General features: G+C 38.9%; 2 protein-coding genes across 2 annotated transcripts; both read right to left on the bottom strand.

The window, feature by feature from the left end:
• Nucleotides 1-9,428: 9,428 nt before the first annotated feature.
• On the bottom strand, nt 9,429-10,440 carry LOC125240215. The gene is made up of 2 exons (XM_048148039.1): nt 9,792-10,440; nt 9,429-9,502 (listed from the first exon to the last, which is right to left on the bottom strand). The coding sequence occupies exons 1-2, from the start codon at nt 10,438-10,440 to the stop codon at nt 9,429-9,431; spliced, it is 723 nt and encodes a 240-aa protein (XP_048003996.1).
• Nucleotides 10,441-11,904: 1,464 nt separating this feature from the next.
• LOC125240355 lies at nt 11,905-16,720 on the bottom strand. The gene is made up of 2 exons (XM_048148257.1): nt 16,486-16,720; nt 11,905-13,262 (listed from the first exon to the last, which is right to left on the bottom strand). The coding sequence occupies exons 1-2, from the start codon at nt 16,669-16,671 to the stop codon at nt 12,507-12,509; spliced, it is 942 nt and encodes a 313-aa protein (XP_048004214.1). The 5' UTR covers nt 16,672-16,720; the 3' UTR covers nt 11,905-12,506.
• Between the last annotated feature and the right edge of the window lie 5,415 nt (nt 16,721-22,135).

The raw sequence follows: 22,135 nt of genomic DNA, 5'->3' as shown, positions 1-22,135 counted from the left end.
GGGAAAAAATATATGTTATACACATAAACAAAAAATATGTAAAAATGTAAAAAATGTGTCCTTGAACGGTAAAATATCACTTTGCTCCCTCATAGCAAGGAATGAACAGCTCTCATAGCACGGAAAATTTTGAAAGAAACCCCGGCAAAGTGGACCGATTTTCATGAAACATGGCTAAGAACACTCCCGACTAATTCAGCTTTCAAACAAAAAAAAAACTAAATCCAAATCGATTCATCCATTTGGGAGCTACTATGCTACAGACAGACACACACACAGACAGACAGATATGTCAAACTTATAACACCCCGTCGTATTTGCGTCGGGGGTTAAAAATGCCTTTAATTGCAACAACATAAAAATTATGAACAATCTCAATGGGTTCATCCGTTCGGGAGCTATGATGCCACAGACAGACACACACACTGACAAACAGACAGACAGACACGTCGTTATAAACTCTGGAAATATTGTCTTATTTTAAATTGTTTTTTGCAACTTTTATCCTGTTTGTGATGTGTGAGTGCTTTCCGTGTTTTCACTCGCAATGGCCCCGACGGAAGATCAGCGTTGGCCCTCCCAGGCTGACACCATGCTGAGTCGGGACCATTTCGTGGCAATTATTATGTATGTACCTATATTTTTGTGTTGTGTAAATAATTTCTGTTTTCACTTGTCACGAATAAATGATTTCTATTTCTATTTCTATTTCAAACTTATAACACCTCCTAGGAAACTCCCAAACTCCTAATCTAACATCTCGTGCTACTAATCTTGGTGACTCATCGCAATCACGGTCCGATAGCAAATGCCAGTAGGTTAGTAAGGGTACAAACAACACCTTTTCTTTTTAGGGTTCCGTACCTTTCAGTTTACTTTTTTGTTTGTCTTTCTCATCACGGAAACCATAGGGTATTCCGGACCACGGTGTTTTCAGTCAAAGGAAATATTAAAATCGACCTTCAAATCTTCAAGAAAAGAGCGTACACCCATCTTAAAGGCCGGCAACGCACCTCCAACACCTCTGGTGTTTCGGGTGTCCATGGCCGGCGGTGATCGCTTACCATCAGGCGACCTGTCTGCTCGTTTGCCTCCTATCCCATAAAAAAAAAAAATCCGATGTACTCAGGATATGTTTAGGAAATTCAACGATAGAGGGCGTGAAAAACAATTATATGCCATAGTGCTATTTGTTCGCTCGATGTCACTGTTACCCCCGCAAACTGGGTAACGACTTGTCGTAAAATGGTTAAGTATTTTTTGATGTCTAAACTTTTCGCTAGATGTCGCTGTACCACGTACAAACTAGCGAACGACATTCTATTGTTAATTATATTATATATGTAAATAAATTGTAAATTTTGAAATTAATTTTGGAATTTGGAAAATAAGTTGCTCAGATTCATAATGAAAACATCAAACCTATGTGAACCTATTTAAAAATTCCGCCATAATCCCGCCATTCTATGTCTAAAGGGTCCAAATGTGTTATGTGCTATAAGGAACCTTTAGGCATGGAAAGTCACATGAAAAGTTGTCGTAACTTAATAATAGATCCACAACAACGAAGCCACAGACAGACACACACGCGGACAGTGGTCAAATAAAACCCCGTCATTTTTGCGCCAGGGGTTTACAACGTGTGTCATACCATAAATTAAATATAACAAGATCATACCATCCCATACATTCAAATGCGACCGCCTACGAACGCGCTTACACCCCACCACACATAGATGGCGCCACAAAAAAATGCCTTGTTGCCACCGATTATTTGTAGATTAGCATTAAGTGTCAATTCCGAATTCGCATTAAGTGTAAATCTATATCAAAAGTGACACTTAATCTACAAGTATAATCGAAAGCTACAAGACATTTTTTGTGGCGCCATCTATGTGTGGTGGAGTGTAAGCGCGGTCTTAGGCGGTCGCATTTTAATGTATGGGATGGTATGATCTCGTTATATTTAATTTATGGTCATACAGAACCCTTTTACTATTCAGTTTACATTCAAATACGACTGTTGCTAAAAGTCTTAAGCGACCTCGGTCAATGGTACTTAGTTTGCGTGGGAGTAACACATGTTTTTTTTTTTTTTTTTTATACTACGTCGGTGGCAAACAAGTATACGGCCCGCCTGATGTAAAGCGGTCACCGTAACCTATGGACGCCTGCAACTCAAACAGTGTCACATGCGCGTTGCCACCCCATTAGAAACTTGTACATTCCCTTTATTTTGATACAACAATAGGTGTAAAAGTGTTACTCTGTCTCTCGATCGATCACCAAGTATCGGTTGCAGTAAAATAAAAGAATGGAAAAGTACAACGTGTACTTTTGTCAAGGGTACTATTGACCCATATACAGTGTGTAAATCTAATGCGGGCAAATCTCCTAGTATAACGTTAAGTTGACCGACGTTCATCTTTTGGAACCATATCTTGACCAGCAAATATTTCATAAAACAAGTAAAAAACGCATTTGTTAATAATGTAAACATACATACATACATACATACAATCACGCCTATATCCCATAAAGGGGTACTTAGGCAGAAGTGGCAGAACACATGAAACTACTAAAGCTTCAGTGCCACTCTTGGCAAATAAGGGGTTGAAAGAAAACGAAACTGTGACATTGCAGTGACAGGTAAACAATAGAATGTAATATTCGATTTTTAACCCCCGACGCAAAAACCCCGGGGTGTTATAAGTTTGACGTGTCTGTCTGTCTGTTTGTCTGTCTGTCTGTCTGTGTGTGTGTCTGTCTGTGGGATCGTAGCTCTTGAACGGATGAACCTATTTTGATTTATTTTTTTTTGTCTGAAAGCTGATTAAGTCGGGAGTGTTCTTAGCCATGTTTCATTAAAATCGGTTTACTAGGTCGCGGTCGGGGGTTTTTTCAAAATTTTAATTTTGTGGTTAGGTTATTTACGAATTAAATAGCTTACATTTTGGAGGGCTTCCCATAATAAGACATCCATACAAAATGCGATTTCGGCATGTAGCGCAAACTCGAACACCACTCATGGACGTGTACGTAGCTCCATTGTCTGGGAATTAAAATTTTAGGTTTTTTGAGGTTGGATTCCAATAAATTAATCTTAGAAGAATCAATAGATTAGTTATTAATTTAATTTTATAATGTTTAATTATTTTTTTAGAGTTACCTTGGGCGTCATCCATATATTACGTCACAGTGTAAGGGGGGGGGGGGTCATACTAAATGTGACAATCCCTGTTAAAGGGATACAAAAAAGCGTGACATGGGGGGGAGGGGTCCAAAAACCTGAAATTTGGTGTGACGTAATTTGTGGATGATCCCTGTTATTCATTTTAAGTTTTATTACCTTAATAAAGATATTTAAAAATATATATGTATGCATAAATTTGAACTCTCCTCCATAGTATGATATTTAAAATTTAATTTTATTATATCACTACCTGTGATTCAACGTAGTGATTCGATGCTCTTTGCCTGTGAGTTCGTGTACCTATTTAATTTTCCTTTTGTTTTTTTTTTTTAATATTTAATTGTAGTATTTGTGTAAATAGCTGTTGAATAAATAAATAAATGAATCTAATTAGTTCGTTCAATTCATTAACATTGTGTCCAAAAAATGAACCAAATAAATTGATTCGTTCAAGGTAGCGGTTTAAAAAAATTAACGCTTTAATTTTCAAACTTTTTTTTGAAATTTTTAAGCGATTGCTGTTTTTAAATATTGTTAATCATTTTATATTGATACTTAAGCATTTACAATAAGGATAAAGTTAATCTGTTCAATACAAATGCTACTTTTGTCCCCCTGTTCATCTATTGGAATTACATCGTTCATATATTGGGCATATGTACCTGCCATTATGCTGGTTCATCTATCGGGATCAAATCGTTCAGAGATAGGGCACTCTATTATAGGGCAACTATTGGGAATTTTGACCCCTTTTTAGATGTAATAATTTTTATTAAATTACTGAATCATAATACGAGGCGGAGATAAAGTAGCTTATTATAAACTCAATTAAATGCAGTTCACATAAAAAAATTACATTGTTGAAAATGAATCACATCATATAGAAAAAAAAACCTAAGTGTACATTTTTGTTCGGTTTAATATGAGTAACTAATATTTACCTCCTCTAACTAAATTAATTATAATTGTATCCGATCGTAGTAAAGAAAATGTATTTAGTCTAATGACTGTAAAACTTCTTAAGTATTAGCTACTTTTCATGATTTCTTTTGCTTACCTATTAGCTTACATACCTAATTTTGTTAGTATGTTAACAATCTTTATTACTCAAATTTCAAATTCAAATTACTTAGTACCTACATTGTAGTACACCAACTCATTTGTTTATGTGACTGTTTGTGTTCTAAATAAATTAAAAAAAAAAAAAAAAATTCAAAGTTAGGAAATTCGCTTAACTGTTCATCTTTTGGTGATTTCACGGTGGGCCTTACGAGGATATCCGAATGGGTTATTTAAAAACAAAATGCCATCATTTTATGTACAATTAAAAATTGAGTACGCATCGCGCTTTAAATAATAAAAATTAGGTTGAAAAGCAACACGTGTCAGTGGTCCAACATCATTTGTCATTTAGAAATGATAATCTATTTACATAAGCGCGATCGTGTTCATGTCATAAATGATGGATCTACCATTTAGCCAACAGTTATAAAGATGTTCCAGGTTAATGATGAAATGATAAGTGGATCACCTGACTCAATAACTGGATTATTAGCTAAGAGTAGTACGCTCAGTGCACCGTAGTTTACCGTATTTTTTTTCGAAAACTCAATCTATCAAGTTCAAAATAATCTAAATAAGTCTTTATAAAGTTCTACTTTTGTGATTTTTTTTTTCATATCTTTCAAACTTATGGTTGAAAAGTTAAAGGGGGGGGGGACATTTTTTTTTACTTTAGCAGCGATTATTTCCGAAAATATGAGCATTATCAAAAAGTGATTTTAGTAAACCCCTATTCATTTTTAAATACCTATATATCACACGTTAGGGTTGAAATGAAAAAAAAACCGGCCGTCTGTCTGTCTGTCCGTCTGTCCGTCTGTCTGTCTGTCGGTCCGTCTGTCTGTCTGTCTGTCTGTCTGTCTGTCTGTCTGTCTGTCGGTCCGTCTGTGGGTCCGTCTGTCTGTCTGTCTGTCTGTCTGTCCGTCTGTCTGTCTGTCTGTCTGTCTGTCTGTCTGTCTGTCTGTCTGTCTGTCTGTCTGTCTGTCTGTGTGTGTGTCTGTCTGTGGCATCCTAGCTCCTGAACGGATAAACTGATTTTGATTTAGTTTTTTTTTGTCTGAAAGCTGGGTTAGTCGGGAGTGTTCTTAGCCATGTTTCATGAAAATCGGTCTACTATGTGTGTGGTTTTATTGTGTTTTGTGTATTTCTATTTGTAAATGACGATCCTTATTGGGAGAAAATATTCATTTTATTATTTTCAATTTATAATGTAATTTTCGACGATCATGATGAGAAGATAAACATAACTTTGGCATGTAACAAATTTATAGTGTAATTTTTATCATGAAATAAAGAAATCTAAAATCTAAATCTAAATCTATGTCGCAGTTGGGGTTTTTTTCAAAATTTTTATTTTGTGGTTAGGTTATAACCTATGAATGTTTCTGTTCTTTGCCATACGAGTAAATAAAACAGTTTTAAGAAAAAATCATGGTTTTGCCATTACAGCTCGATACTACAAGTCTACCGAGAACCACCCACGACTGCAGTAACAATACCACAGAGTCGATTATGATGTAGATTTACGTTGAGAGGACAAAAAACTGTGGAGAGGACTTTAATTTGGGATTTTTTTTAAGGTTTTATTTGTTCGACAGACTTTCATATCTGCTGATGAGCTCTTTATTGAGTTTGTAATAAATACGATTTTTTGGGTCCCAATGAGTATTGAAAGTCAAATTGAGATAAATGATTGTTATGAAATCCATACTAATATTACAAATGGGAAAGTGTGTCTGTCTGTTTGTTTGTCCGTCTTTCACGGCCAAACCGAGCGACGAATTGACGTGATTTTTTAAGTGGAGATAGTTAAAGGGGTGGAGAGTGACATAGGATACTTTTTGTCTCTTTATAACGCGTGCGAAGCCGCGGGCAAAAGCTAGTATTTTATATTTTCGTAACTCTGAGGAAGATTTTTAGGCTTTTATGCGTATTATTATTATTATTCATAAAACCTTTATAGGTTCTACAACCTTTAGCATATTATGAATGTTTTAGAAAAATTATGTTCCTTGAAAATAAAGAAAGAAAACGTATATGAAAGTGTAGGTATTTTTATTAAACACGCAAAAAAATAAAGTTTGAGGAAAGGGAACCTACTGGAAAAACAGGATTTTAAAAAACCCCTCAATTATTTGTTATTTTGTAAAGCAGGCAGGCAGTTGTACTCGTAGTAACTGATAACGCCTGTATCCAGTTATCAACAGATATTTCAGGTGTTATGTACAATAGGCACTGTGCTTGTCTAACTTATTCTTGAATTCGTTGACACTTTGGGCCAATATTACATGAGTAGAATAATAAGCCTTTTTTAACCCCCGACGCAAAAACGACGTTTGACGTGTCTGTCTGTCTGTGTGTGTGTCTGTCTGTGGCATCGTATCTCACGAACGAATGAGCCGATTTAGATTTAGTTTTTTTTTGTCGGAAAGCTGAGTTAGTCGAGAGTGTTCTTAGCCATGTTTCATGAAAATCGGTTTACTATGTCGCAGTCGGGGGTTTTTTTTTCTAAATTTTAATTTTGTGGTTAGGTTATTTAATGTAAATGATAAAGGAACGTTTACTTAAAAAATTGTAACCTGTCCAATGATAATTTAATTTGAACGCAAAAAAAAAACACTCCCCACTCCACAGATGTCTCTGTCCTGTAGAGACTGTGGCACAGTGACCGATATTTGACGGATCGATTACGAGCAATATTACCATACCAAGGCGATTCGTCACTTACATGTAAGATACGAGCCTTCCAAAAATATATAAACAGACTTTTTTATATTGGGGACACCTTACACAGATCAACTTAGCCCCAAACTAAGCAAAGCTATGGGTGCTAAGCGAAGATATACATACTTAAATAGATAAATACATACTTATATATATAGAAAACATCCATGACTCAGAAACAAACATCTGTGCTCATCACTGAAATAAATGCCCTTACCGGGATTCGAACCCAGGACCGCGGCTTAGCAGGCAGGGTCACTACCAACTGAGCCAAACCGGTCGTCTTTGTAACAATAACTTGTAAACACAACTATTGATAAATAGGTGAAGATCAAACTGAGAGGCTATTAATGCAACATAATATTTTACTATTTATCCATACTAATATATTATAAATGGGAAAGTGTGTGTCTGTTTGTTTGTTCGTCCTTCACGGCAAAACGGAGCGACGAATGGATTTTTAAGTGGAGATAGTTGAAGGGACGGAGAGTCACATATAGGCTACATTTTGTCTCTTTCTAACGCGAGCGAAGCCGCCGGCAAAAGCTAGTATTTTAATAAAAGAAGAAATTGACTGACTGACTGACTGACTGACATATCAACGCACAGCCGAAACCGCTGGTTCAAGAGATTCCAAATTCGGCACGTAGTTTCCTTATAAGGTGTAGAAGAGCACTAAGAAAGGATTTTTTAAAATTTACCTCCTAATGGGGTGAAATGGGGGTCCTAAGTTTGGACAGGAAAACAAGATTAGATTAATACGCAGGAAAAAGCTAGTTTATTTTATTTATCTTTACTTATACAACCTTACCATAAAATTTCGATTAAAAAATCGCCTACATAGTGGACCGATTTCCACCAAACATGGCTAATGAACACTCCCGATTAATTCATCTTTCAAACAAAAAAAACTAAATCTACATCGGTTCATCCGTTCGGGAGCTATGATGTCACAGACAGACACATATTATATACAGAGATAGACAGACATGTCAAACTTATAACACCCCGTCGTTTTTGCGTCGGGGGGTAAAAATGTATTGTCTCAGTGCATAAACTGCCTTCTCTCGATACTAGCTAGCTTGAAAATAAAAAATAAATATTAATCCCCTTCTTCATAAACGTACAATAAAGTTATCAAGCCGATAATAGTACATTACATCAGAGGCCGGGAAAATGAGGATTTCCGGCCAAGTGGGTATATACGGAATTACGGATAGGGATACGAGGCCGGGAATCCGTTTTCACGCCGAGGCATGTATAGTGCTTTTCTCAAACATACAATGAAATAAAAAAAAAATGCTCTAAAGGACAATATTTTATAAAAAAAAGTTACTTTGCAGGCCTAGGCCTAAAAAATAATATGAAATCCCTTTACAGTCCTCTCGAGTTGTTGCGCCCAAAAAGCGATACTTCCCAGCCCATTTTAAGGAACGTAAAGACAATATTTCATTGCATGTTTGAGAAAAGTTTCTTTTTTCATTTTCTATCACACCAATACGTCGGAAAGGGACAAACGAACTTTATCGACTTGATAACTTTAAAGTACATTTATGATTTTTTTATACTACGTCGGTGGCAAACAAGCGTACGGCCCGCCTGATGGAAAGCGGTCACCGTAATCTATGGACGCTTGCAACTCAAAGAGTGTCACATGCGCGTTGCCACCCCATTAGAAACTAATTAGAATAAGGGGGTTTGACTTTTTGAATCTCAGTTTTGACAACTTGGCCCATATTCTTAATATTAACTAAAGATGGGCCGAATATTCGGTAAATATTCGGTATTCGACATATTCGGCAAGTTTTTCAATGTTCGTATTCGGCCGAATAATTCGGTTGCTTTGCCGAATATTTACCGAATAAACAAAGTAAAAAAATAATGAAGATCTTACGTATTCCTTTGGATAAATAGCTCCTATTTTAGTAGCTTTCTAAGGAACTACTAGAAAGAGATAATTACCTATGCGTCAAAATACAAATACAAAGTTGGAAAAACCGTAGTTTAAGAGTTGAGAAGAGTTTAGAGTTGTTTTAACTTATGGAATGAAATGAAATGAAATGAAATGAAATGAAATGAAATGAAATGAAATGAAATGAAATGAAATGAAATTTATTTGATAACAGATTGTTACATGTCAGTACTAAATAATATATTATGTTATTATTGTGTATTAAACTCAAATATATTTATTTCATTTGGTATAAACAATATCTATGTTAAACTATATTATAATTATAGTATACAGTTATAATTATTTATATTTATGTATATTTATTTATATTTATCACATATTTATCGTACTATTAAAGTGTCAACGGCAATTCAAAGAATTCGTCGTAATCGTAAAACAATTCAAGTAATAGCCACTTTTTTAATCTGGCTTTAAAAATGGCGGTGGTAGCTGCATCTCTTATATTGTCAGGCAAGCGGTTATACACGGCGGGTCCTAGGTGGTAAATATGTCTTTCTGACTTAGCAAGTCTGTGCGCTTCGGCAACAAGTCTGTTATGGTGTTTATTGCTGCGGAGATTGTACTTGGAATTGGTACCCTTTCGTTTAAATATCTCGATGTTCGTTCGCGTAAACATTGCTACTTGATATATGAATAAGCAAGGTAACGGCAAAATTCTAAGGTCATGAAAAAGTGGTCGAGCTGGAGCGTCCGCAGGCTTGCCGGACATTGCGCGGACCGCTCGCTTTTGCATAACGAACGCACGGTTCCAGTCAGAGGCGCGCGCCCAAAGCTCAACACCGTAGGTAAGGAGGGAGTGCACTGTTGCGAAGTAACACTCACTCACTGCGTCCCTACCCGCGGTGTGCGCCAGGCGCCGTAGAGCGAAACACGCGCGCCCCAGCCTGCCGCACAGTTCATCTATGTGCGGCTCCCACGTCAGCGCGTCGTCAAGCTGAAAACCAAGGAGGCGCGTGCATGACAGGTGCTGTATAGCTGTGCCGCCCGCACACACCCTCAAAGTTTCACTTGTGTGCCCGTTTAATTTAAATGTCATGTAGCACGTTTTGTCCTTGTTGAGTGCCAGACCGTTCGATTGGAACCACTCATGGAGCTGTTCCATCACGTGATTTAGCGCCTCTCCCAGGTCCTGCTCGGCGGAAGTGCTGACGACAGCCGTGACATCATCGGCGTACATAAATAACTCCGCGCCTTGTATTGCCATTGGCAAGTCGTTCAGTAGTATAGTGAATAAGGTATTGGAGAGACAGGATCCCTGGGGCACTCCCATCAGGTTTCGCAGTTCCGAGGACACGACGTGACCCCCGTCCCCGACAACAACTTGGGCTCTGTTTGTCATGAAGGAGAGTATTAGTTGACTCGCCGGACCGCGGATCCCGTAGTGGGCGAGTTTGTCAGCGATAAGCGAGTGGTCCGCAGTGTCGAACGCGCGCGAGAGATCGCAGCATATGACCGCTACCGGTCGTCTTGCCTCGCGGGCGCTCATCACACAGCGCACCACTTTTCGCACTAGATCGGTGGTGGACCGGCCGCTACGGTAGGCGTATTGGTTATCGGATAGTACGTTTCTTGGTGTCCAGAAATTAAGCAACCTTTTATTTATGCCAACTTCAAAACATTTACTAAGGCCTGGTACTGGTACTGGTACATACCAGCCGGGCAAGTCCACGGAGACAGCACTACACCTGGTGACAACTAGAGCGGAGCAGGCCATAGAAAACAAAGAACTATGTCTTGCTGCATTTCTGGATGTCGAAGGTGACTTAATAATGCTGCACTCAAACATGGCATAGAACCTACCATCTGCCGCTGGATAGGTAATATGTTGAACAGCCGGCTAATTAAGTCCTCCCTCATGGGGGAAGAATTACTAGCCACAGCAACAAAAGGTTGTCCACAAGGTGGGGTTCTCTCTCCGACTCTATGGAGCCTGGTAGTGAACTCACTTTTGGAAGAACTAAATAAGGGCCCAGTATATACAGTGGGTTATGCAGATGATTTAGTGATACTCATAAACGGGAAATTCCCGGGAACGGTGTCAGAAATCATGAATACAGCACTGAGGCAAGTGGAGAGGTGGTGTAACCACCAACAACTCTCCATCAATCCAGGCAAAACAGTGGTAGTACCGTTTACCAGGAAAAGGGCCCTTACTGGCATGGAGCAACTAAGGCTCTATGGAAGGGTACTTGAACTTTCCAATGAAGTGAAATATCTAGGGGTAACACTAGACAAAGAACTGAACTGGAAAAGACACGTCGAACTGACCACAGCCAAGGCACTTAGAGTGTTTGGAATGTGTAGGTCAGCTTACGGCAAAACATGGGGTTTAAGCCCAAAGGTACTAAGGTGGATCTACACCATGATGGTGAGACCTATAATCCTGTACGGAAGCCTGGCCTGGTGGCCAAGGACATTACTGAGCACATGCAAGGATGTCCTCATGAAGGTACAAAGGACAGCATGCATGGCTATAACGGGTGCGTTCAGAACGACGCCAACAGCAGCATTGGAGGTACTATTGGATCTCCCGCCGCTACATCTAGTGATACAGTCTGAGGCACTGAAATCGCTACACCGGCTGGCTTTAACAGGCCTCTGGAGCGATAGCATGCCGAAGACTAAACACACAAGCATGGAATACAACAATTCTATGGGAATAAGGCTGATGAGTATGGGCTGCGACAAAATGCAACCGAAATTCATCTTCCACAAAAACTTCAAAACCAAAGTCCATACTAGAGCCGAATGGAAGGAGGGTCTGGAGACACCCACCCCTGATGACAACACCATCATCTGGTATACAGACGGGTCCAAGATGGCATCTGGTACGGGCGCAGGCATTTATGCAAATGACTACAGTGGTAGTATCAGCATGGGCAATTATGCCACGGTCTTCCAAGCCGAGACATATGCAATAATTGCCGCGGGACGGTTAACCTTTGAGCTACGTGGTCGCTCAGATTAGTGTCTATACAGGTGGCGGCTACTCGGTCGTCGCGAATGTTACAGTACGCGTGGTCCAGTAAGGTAGCACTTGTACCGTCTCGCCTGGTCACATCTTGGACGTACTGACTGAACCCGTGTGAACTTAGTATGTCTAACAGCTGTCTTTTTATCGAAGTATTGTTTAGTAAATCGATGTTTATATCACCCATTATTATTGCTGATAATTTGTCGTCGTTAATCTTGGTTAGTAACGCGTCGAACAATTTTAAGTATTCAGTATGGCTAGTGAGATTAGAGTGATATATTCCCACAATTAAAATATTTTCGTTTACGAGATATATAGCACATACATCGAATATTTGTTCCCGGGATAAATCACAATAATCGGGTCTATTTATAGCCTTGATATGCGACTTAACGTAAATGCAGCTACCTCCGCGTTCGATATTCGGTCTACAGTAGTACGAAATAAGGTCGAAATTAGTTAATGTTACAGATATAATTTCGTAGTCGCGTAAAAAATGTTCGGTTAGAATTAGCACGTCACAGAGTAGCTCGTCGGCCAGCAATACTTCTAATTGTCTAGTTTTACTATTAAGGCCTCTAATATTGTGGTGACATGTAGTTATGACTTCTTGGGATGCTTTGCGCTGATAAGGCCGCGCTGGTGTTGGATGTGGCGGGGGCGCGGCGGGAGGGGCGAGCGCGCCTCGCGCGCCCGGTGCCGCCTCGAAACCACTCGCTGACTTCTGTCCCGGATGGCCACATTTCGGCGGACATAAGACTGTCAAATAAGCTCTGCGGGGCCGTTATTGCGAAAGACGCATAATGATTGTGTTTAAGCTGTAACTTAATAACAGTACAGTCTGTACTGCCCGTTTTCTTTGTTATGTATGATTTGATCGCCTCAGCAGTGGTGTCTTCTTTAAAAAAACAAGTATGTAGTTTTTTGACTCGCTCAGACGTTTTTAGGTTTATATCTAAGGGTCCGGTGCCTGTTATCGAGACGCGCGTTGGTTTCTGTCGCATGCGGCCTTTAGAATATGATGCGATGTTCCATTTCTCATTGCACAAGTCTTCGGGTGGTTGAGTCGGGTCAGGTGTGTTGTTTTTATAGTGTAATGAATTATTTAAGTCAACCACCTGTATCGGTGGTGTCGGTGTTATATTTTCATTCACGACATCATCATCAGGAATGCGTACCGGGGTCTTCTCCGCTTTGTCCACTTTAGCGGGTAGTGACGTGCGGCGATCGTTAGCGCTCACGCTCGATCTCGCGGGTAAGTTTCTGTTAGCGATAACTGTCGGCATGGTCGCTGCTACGGGATTTTCTCCGCGCGTCTGGGGAGTCGTCGATCCGTTTGGGCACAGATCAAATAATACTAGTACAGATACCTAATCCCATACTAAAAATGGGCGCCGTCCTAAGTATTCTAGACCTGTAGGCTAAATTTAATCCACACTCAAAGAGCTAGATGGCGCCAGTAGCCACGCGTGGCCAACAAAACTCTTATCAGTATCCTACGTCGAAATAGTCATCAAACTGCAACATCTGTTTTAGCTTTCACGCACTAAACCTATAACGTCATATGGACGTTTAAAGTCGAACATTACTAGATGGCGTTGCCGTGCGGCTTGTATGTGTGCTCGCCGCGTACGTATAATATACTTGCTCTGTCCGCAACACATGCAAGCGGAATTGAATGAACGAGATCCGCGGCGCCCCACCCCGCGCCCCACGCCCCGCGCCCCGCGACCACGGCGCCGGCGACCTTGAGTTGAGAGGCCCCAGCCCCCGACCAAAGGATGCATTGATTTGTTAAAATTTAAAGCACTCTAAAGCAGGCGCGTAGTTAATTAGAAATATGGAAATGAATATTATTATGTAAGAAATACATAAGTATGATAGCTAAGAATGTACATGTAGTAAACATAATGAACAAAATGTAAAGTACGTATTTGATAAAACATTTTCGAGAGTAATATTTTTATTCATAAAATTGTGCAAACACTGCAAACTTAATTTAAACTCCGAAACTATTTATTTTCTGAAACATGGTATGAAATGTTGTCATTACGTCCTTTTAAGTTAAAATATGCTTCCCGGTACCACAACATAGTGTAATTTAAAAATACAGATATAAAATTAATACTTCGCAAATAAATTACGACTATAAACACATAAAATTATTAAAACACCAAGACCAGACAATTTAAGCCTGGCGTCCACTAGGTGCGCCGATCGAGCCTTGGTAACCCTTAGGCCGTTTTTACATTATCGTTTTTACATAAAAAAATCGTATTGTTTCTTACTACAAAAGGTCCTTTCTCATTGATAGATGTCGAAAAGTGAAAAGTAAAACCTTTGTTGAAAAATTTAGGTTTTTAGAAAAAAAAAAACGTTTAAACTCTTTTTAAGTGCCAGTCTGAAAAAATATATTCAAAAATATAAAATACATAGTTATTTGTTATACAAGAGTGCAAAGTTGTATTTTAACGGCGAGTGTGGAATTGAAAAACGAGCAAGCGAAAGTATTGTATAGTTGAACCACGATACACAACAACATTTTCCCTCACTATAGCAATAATAATGTTTTAAAATGCTGTTGCGCTTCGCGCGACGCAAGTGCGGCGTCGCGTCGAGGTCTAGGCCCACTCCGCCGCAAATCGGCGACCGAGCGCGCATTCGTGTGCGTTCGGAAATCCTAGCCAGTCGGCAATCGTCGCGTCTCATACTTCCATATCGATAAGGTTTGATTTCGCATGCATCGCATTGGTCGTGCATGTAGCAAATGTCGGAAGGATTTCAAAGGCAAAAATCAAAGATGGCGGCTTCAATGTATGGGATATCGGTCCTACATCCGATATCGGATCGGATAATGTGAAAACGCACTAACGGTTAATGCTTAGGCCGTTTTCACATTATCCGATCCGATATCGGGTGTCAGATCGACATCCTACATCCGATAAACGCTTCCGATAGTGTCGGATGTACAGTCAACCAATTGGAACCCTAGGCCACTCTACAACCATGTCAAAATGACAAGCAGTAAGAGGTTTCTTACAATCTGATTTATAACGTTACTATGACATAGTTCTACAGTGGCCTAGGGTTCCAATTGGTTGACTGTAGGTCCGATAAAAAGCATTGTTCCAAATCAATGAAGTATGATTTTGTATCAAAAAGTATTTAAAAAATGTTTTATATTTAATAATTATAAGCACTATATTCCAAATATTATATTGTAAAATTAAAATAACGGCATAAAAAATACTCAAGAGTGTCAGGCAAAATAAATAATTTTACATTCAATTGTATCTACTAAAAGATGATAAAACTAGTATCCACAATTCGGACCGAAGCATTACAAACTTTTTTTTTTCAATGGAAATTGTTCAACTAATTTGAATTTCGATCATTGGCAGCTGTTTAATAGAAATAGACGACATTTTTGTCACGCACACTACTACAAACGTATACCTACATTATTAACGTACACAAACAAATATTATCGGCTGACAGCTAAATATTCTACGAACACGCGAGCGGGAGCGAGGCTGCGCGATTTTGGTGACGCAATCATAGACTAAAAAGTTAACCGCGCAGATGTGCCATTTTCATTGTTCCTACTAATGTGTTTCACCTCTAATATATTTGCGAAATATATTTATTTCAATTTGGAAAATTATTAGGTAACTACTTACTACTTTATGAATTATGTTACTATAATATAAAAAAAAAAGTTAATTTGTTTATTGATTGTTAACAGTTATTGAGTAAAATTGTATTTTTAGCACGCTCACTTTTTGCTGTTTTCTTTGGCCTGGTCATGAAAAAAGAGAACAATGGATACCTACGCTTTGTCCAAAAAAACTGACCGCACTATATATATATTATTATATATAAGTATATATTTGTATTTTAAAGAAAGAAAAGAGCGTACATCCATCTTAAAGGCCGGCAACGCACCTCCAACACCCCAGGTGTTTCGGGTGTCCATGGGCGGCAGTGATCGCTTACTTTGTATTTTTTAAGTTGTAAATAAATAAATAAATAATTTTGACAGGCGGAATATAATAATGTGTCACATCTGATGGTGGACTTACTACTCTACGCGTAAATTACCGCTTCGCGCACTCCGCGCATTTGTCAGCTTGTGCAGAGTTTCCGTCTGGCAACGTCGCCTATAGTACGTAGTACATATATCTCAATGAACGGAACGCACACAATCGCACCGTTTCGTTGGCAGTATACTGTAGATAGTGACAGCTCCATCTAGTGACAATATGCAATAAAATTTAGGTAGCTCGATACTGTCGCGCGCAGGTTGTTCACGTTGTTGCGTCATAGTCAGTAGCAATATATTACGTGATATTATTTCTTTGAAAATTTCTAAAATAATGCATTAAATTTGTGTTGTCATCGATGTTTGTATTTAATTTATAATGTACTTAATTTATGACGCTTCAAATACCTTTAAATCTATTTGATAAAAAATAATAATCGTCAATCGTGACACTTAGCGCCATCTATGATTTCTATTTGGAAATAATTTTGCACTGTTCCGGATGAGACCCCATGGTTTGGGCTACAATCGCTTGGTGAACACGGACGGCACTTTTTACACTGTTGCTGAGCACTTTCGATTTTAATTATTTTCTGTTCTAACTTTTTAAGCTCGGTGAGAACACTTCCTATTTTAGTCTCTATGGGTGTCATATATTTCTTAATTACTTTTTCTAATGCGTCAACCGTGGATTTCGCCATCTTTCAATTTTTGCAAATAAATTTATACGCGAGCACTCGTAATCGGTGCTTGTCGTGCGGCGCGCGCCAGGCTTCTTCAGGCTTAGAACACATTCACAACAATTCTTAGAACACATAAATCCTTACCATACAAGCCTAATCTTATTAATACAGGAAGGCGAAAACAAAATGTTGCACTGGTACCCCCCACAAAATCACGTTTTGCAAGGATACAGTACAGCAAAGTCTCACCTCGTCTGTATAATAAAATTAATAATAAATTAGATATTTACCCCCTTCGATTATTTAAATGTAAAAAAGTTGTGGCAGAATGGTTAAAGTCACAAAGCTATGATCAAGTGGAGACGCTCATTTTATAATACACAACAAATAGAGAATACATGCATACTCGTACATCCACATGAATACGTATCACACACCCCCCCTACACACACACACACACACACACGCACGCACGCACGCACGCACGCACGCACGCACGCACGCACGCACGCACGCACGCACGCACGCACGCACGCACGCACGCACACGCACATGCAAATTATATTAAACATGATTTTACTTTCTTAGATTATATTTTCGTTAGATTTATTTTTGTCAAAAGCATTGCACTTCTAAATTGTTAATTAAAATAATGTATACAAGTTGTTATGGAAGAGCGGGGTCTTCTGACACAGGTATTTTATACTTAATAGAAGACTCCAACCTATATAAATTGTTACCCCTACATTGTTTTACCAATAAAATATTTTTCATTTTTTTTCATTTAACTAAGTTTTAGGCTTGTGCCGTTTCGTTCGTTGATCGGAGCGCTCCGATCTCGTTCAGTCGCTCTCACGAACTAGTTCGCTCTTTTAGGTCTTTTGCTCATTTAGTTCAGCCAGACCAGCGACCACTGCGGTCGGAAAGATCAGAACGAATGGGACCGAATAGTGTCAAAATGATACGAATAGTCCACAGATAGTAACATTCCGGGCCGAAAGGTTGTAAGTAACCGAAGTTTAATATGAAAACTTGACTTTTTTTGTTGCTCTGCTAAGTAGCTCTCGCTCTCGGTCGGCGCAGTCACACATTCGTTCTCGATCCAAACCGCTCGCGTTCGCCGATCCTGTACTGAACTAAATGAGCAAAGACCGATTCTCAGAGCATGGAAAGATTCAGTTCATTTCGGTCATTGATGGGATTTTATTCCTAACAGTTCATAGTTAGTGAACGACACAAGCCTACTAAGTTTTAGTTAAATTCACTAAATCGTAATAACATATGTAAGTAGTTCTAGTAACATATATATGTAACCATTATCAATCATTTAATAGTTTTTTCTTAACATCCGCTTTCTAAATATGGCGTAACTGAATATTCGGCCGAATGTTCGGTTCGGTAAGAGCTGAACCGAATGTTCGGCCGAATATTCGTATTCGGCAAAGTCCATATTCGGCCCATCTCTAACATTAACTAATATAAATGAAACAAAAGATTACTTTTATATTTTTTTATTAACAAAAACAGTGGATTATAACTTTAAAAAAGAATTGGTCTAGTATACTAAGCCCTTATTATCATTTAAAAATATCTATCAAAATCATAAACTCATAAAAAATGGTGGATCATTATTATGACAGTTTTAACATACATACATACATATAATCACGCCTGTATCCCATAAAGGGGGAGGCAGAGCACATGAACTACTAAGTTTCATTCAGTGCCACTCTTGGTAAAAAGGGGTTGAAAGAAATCCAAATTGTGACATTGCAGTGACAGGTTGCCAGCCTCTCGCCTACGCCACAATTTAACCCATATCCCACAGTCGACTTCTACGACACCCACGGGAAGAAAGGGGGTGGTGAAATTCTTAACCAGTCGCCACACAGGAGGTGACAGTTTTAATTTTTAATAATAATTTGAGTTACTCTTGTTACGCCGTGTCTTGCGTGGGCGACGGTCGCGCGACCGTCGCCGTCGCGTCTCATACTTCCATATCGATAAGGTTTGATTTCGTATGCGTCGCATCGCCGTCGCGCGACAATCGCGCGACCGTCGCCCACGCAAGCCACGGCGTTGGCAAAAGGTATGCAATTTATCCGCCCCGCATTGCACAATGTACTTTTATTTATAATGTTTATTATTCATTTATTTCTTATTAAAATCAGCCGGCGTATTACTTATGGTTCCAATTTTATCACTTATCCACGACAAGACATGTGTCACTCTCACACTGACATACTTGCCAAAGCGTGACGGATACAATATCTGCATAGATAAGTGATAAAATAGGCTAGTTTCCTACACTTAAAAAAAATGCAGTGCACGAAATAAACCACCACATAATTAGAAGAAAAATATGGTCATTAGTTATGTTTAAACATAATTTATATTTAATAATTCAAAGAGAAAGATATAAAGTAAATGAATTGACCGTAACGTCACTCCTCAGTATTTCATAGTAATTCCATATTAGCAAATCGTTTTGACAGTTCTTAATAAGAAGCTGATTTGACTAGTAGGAAACTAGCCTATTGGAAGCATAATACGCCGGCAGTGTACTCGTCGACTGTAATCTGTCAATTAGGACACCACAGACTAAACTATAAGTGCAAACTTTTCAGTGTTGGATACTCTATGGCAGTTCCGACTCAACTATAATAATCTCATTATAGTTGACTTTAAGTTAACTGTAATAATTTCAAAAATAGAACTTCATACAATTTCTATACTAATTTGCGATACCTGGCAAATTTGTCGGCATCTGAAACACATTTTTTTTTATCTGTCGCGTTATCGGCCAATCAGAGACGGTTATTACAAACAATTGGTTGCTAGGTAATTCGATGTTGATACAACCACGGATACAACGGTGAACGACGCTATTAACATTAATTTTAACTTGCATGAATGATGATATTTCAGTCCATTGATGATGAAGATGATGACTCGTAGAAAAAGTATTGTATACAATAGTGATATAATTAAGCTTTTCACTCTCGTACCGTACTATTAGGCCACTCAGCAAAGTTTCGTGACCTAAACTGACAAGTGAATTGAACCAGAAAATATCGTCACTGGAGGAAAAATCCAATAAGATAGAGGATCTGGAGGAAAAGCTTGGTCTTGCCGAGGAACGAGTAGCCCAGCTCGAGTACGAATTTGGCGCGCACCAGCAGTGGCTCCGCATGAATAACCTAGAAATTTCCGGTGTGGCTGAGCTAAAAAACGATTCTCTGAGCACTATAGCTATGAATATTGCAGAGCATGCCGGTGTTATTCTAGGCCAAGATGACATTGAGTTTGCCCATAGGGTCCAGCCTGCGCGCCCTCAGCAGGGCCGTCCAAAAAACATTATCGTGAAACTGAAGCAGCGTGCGCTTAAAGATAATATTCTCGCGGGCTTGCGCAAATCTCGCGGCGTTAAAACTTCAGATATCGGCTTTGGTGGAGACTCTCAAAAGATCTTCGTACATGACCACCTCACTCCTGCTAATAAAAAACTACTTAAGGATTGTAAACAGCATTCTACGTCTAAGGGTTACGAATTTGTTTGGGTGAGAAACTGTAACATATACGTTCGTAAAGCGGAACAGGCTCCATTTCTTCACATTAGATCAGCCTCGGACTTTCGTAAAATTGTATAATTCAGTTTTCTTTATAATAGTAATTGTATATGTTTCATTTTTACAAAACAATATACTTAATTGGTTTTCCTCACGCGTAATAAACATACATATACACATATACACACCTCACAAACACACAATCACACACACTACGAATTCAAAAGTTATTTACCTGTCAATGCAGTGTCGCCGTCATGTCGCCTTTAATTATATTATGTATGCAATTTCTCAGTACTCGCCCAAAAAAACATTGCGCTGGATATAAAAAACCTTAAAGTTTTTTATCAAAATACGCGTGGATTACGTACTAAGACACTCCAATTTTATCAAAATTTACTGACTAATAATTATGATGTAGTTATTATTACAGAGAGCTGGCTCTGTGACGGCGTCCTGGATACGGAACTATGCGATCAAACATACGATGTATTTAGGCTGGACAGAGACAGAGCGATTAGCGGGAAAGCCGATGGCGGCGGTGTGTTAATTTTGGTACTTAGATCGTTAGGTGCACGCGCCCGACCTGAGTGGCTGCTCCCTGGCTTGGAATGTCTATGGGTTACCATTCCTGCGGCTTCGCTGCGCTCTCATGCTGGTAGCTCTGCCTCTCTCAACTGCCGTGATCTGCATTTATCCATACTAATATCCATACTAATATTATAAATGCGAAAGTAACTCTGTCTGTCTGTCTGTCTGTCTGTCTGTCTGTCTGTCTGTCTGTCTGTCTGTCTGTCTGTCTGTTACGCTTTCCCGCTTAAACCACGCAACCGATTTTGATGAAATTTGGAACAGACAATCTTTAGACCCTGAGACAGAACATAGGCTACTTTTTATTTCGAAAAAAAGGGATGAAGGGATTGAAAAAGAGGTTGAAAATTTGTATGGGATTTCTTAATTTTAAAAGATAAAACCATAAAACTTTATATTTTAGCACTTGATAAGAAATCATTAAACATATATTTAAAGTCACATACAGGTCGAACGCGATTAATTAACATTATTTTTACCTTTAAAATAAACATGGTGGGAAATAAACATTAACTAAAAGCGGGTAGATTATATTTATTTGTCTACCCCGAACATTTACGAGTATATAAATTAATATAGGGTAGTTTTGTGTTGTTTACATCTCCGATGACATTTTGCTGGGACGTCAGTCTTCCGCGACCACGGCCAGTAAACGTTGGGAAAAAAGGTAAAAATAATGTTAATTAATCGCGTTCGACCTGTATGTGACTTTAAATATGTGTACAAAGCGCGAGAACTTAAAGTGTTATATCATTAAACATCTTGACAAGGGATAGGGATAGGGATAGGGATAGGGATAGGGATAGCGATAGGGATAGCGATAGGGATAGGGTAGCGATAGCGATAGCGATAGGGATACGGATACGAATACGGATTCGGATAATATGGGTATCGTTAGAGGGATACGGATAATCGGTCGGCGGTCTCTTACAATCAATGTGCTCTAAGACGATCGTTGTTTGCTTGCTTGAAGATTACGTTTGCGATAAGTATAAGCAAAATGTAAAAAATTGTAAGGGATAATAGAAAAAAGTACTTTTTACCCACCGATCATAGTGTCGAAATACGGGCTATGTGGGATGTTTATAAAGGTTTCCCCAGCGTATATAGAATTACCTACGCTGTGGTCGATGTGTAATATTTCTACAATCATTGCAAGCAGAAGTATTATGTGCAATCGAAATAATCGCAGATAAATATACCTACAGAGAAATCTAAGGATCCAAATGAAAATCTTAATGAATACTTTTATTACGCGGGCGAAGCCGCGGGTAAAAGCTAGTGTTCTATATATGTGCCCCCTGGCCCACAACTGGCTAGTA

The sequence above is a fragment of the Leguminivora glycinivorella genome, chromosome 27 (assembly GCF_023078275.1).
Source record: "Leguminivora glycinivorella isolate SPB_JAAS2020 chromosome 27, LegGlyc_1.1, whole genome shotgun sequence".
Classification (NCBI taxonomy): Eukaryota; Metazoa; Arthropoda; class Insecta; order Lepidoptera; family Tortricidae; genus Leguminivora; species Leguminivora glycinivorella.
Note: the sequence above shows the minus strand (reverse complement) of the source record. Positions and strands in the feature narration are given on the sequence as shown.

Coding starts and splice junctions, on each gene's coding strand:
- LOC125240215 (XM_048148039.1), bottom strand. CDS start 10,440: ATGAGCGCCCGCGAGGCAAGACGACCGGTAGCGGTCATATGCTGCGAT. Junction 9,503..9,791: donor GCGCCTGGCGCACACCGCGG/GTAGGGACGCAG, acceptor CAATCTCCGCAG/CAATAAACACCATAACAGAC.
- LOC125240355 (XM_048148257.1), bottom strand. CDS start 16,671: ATGGCGAAATCCACGGTTGACGCATTAGAAAAAGTAATTAAGAAATAT. Junction 13,263..16,485: donor CAAGCGATTGTAGCCCAAAC/CATGGGGTCTCA, acceptor CTGTGCCCAAAC/GGATCGACGACTCCCCAGAC.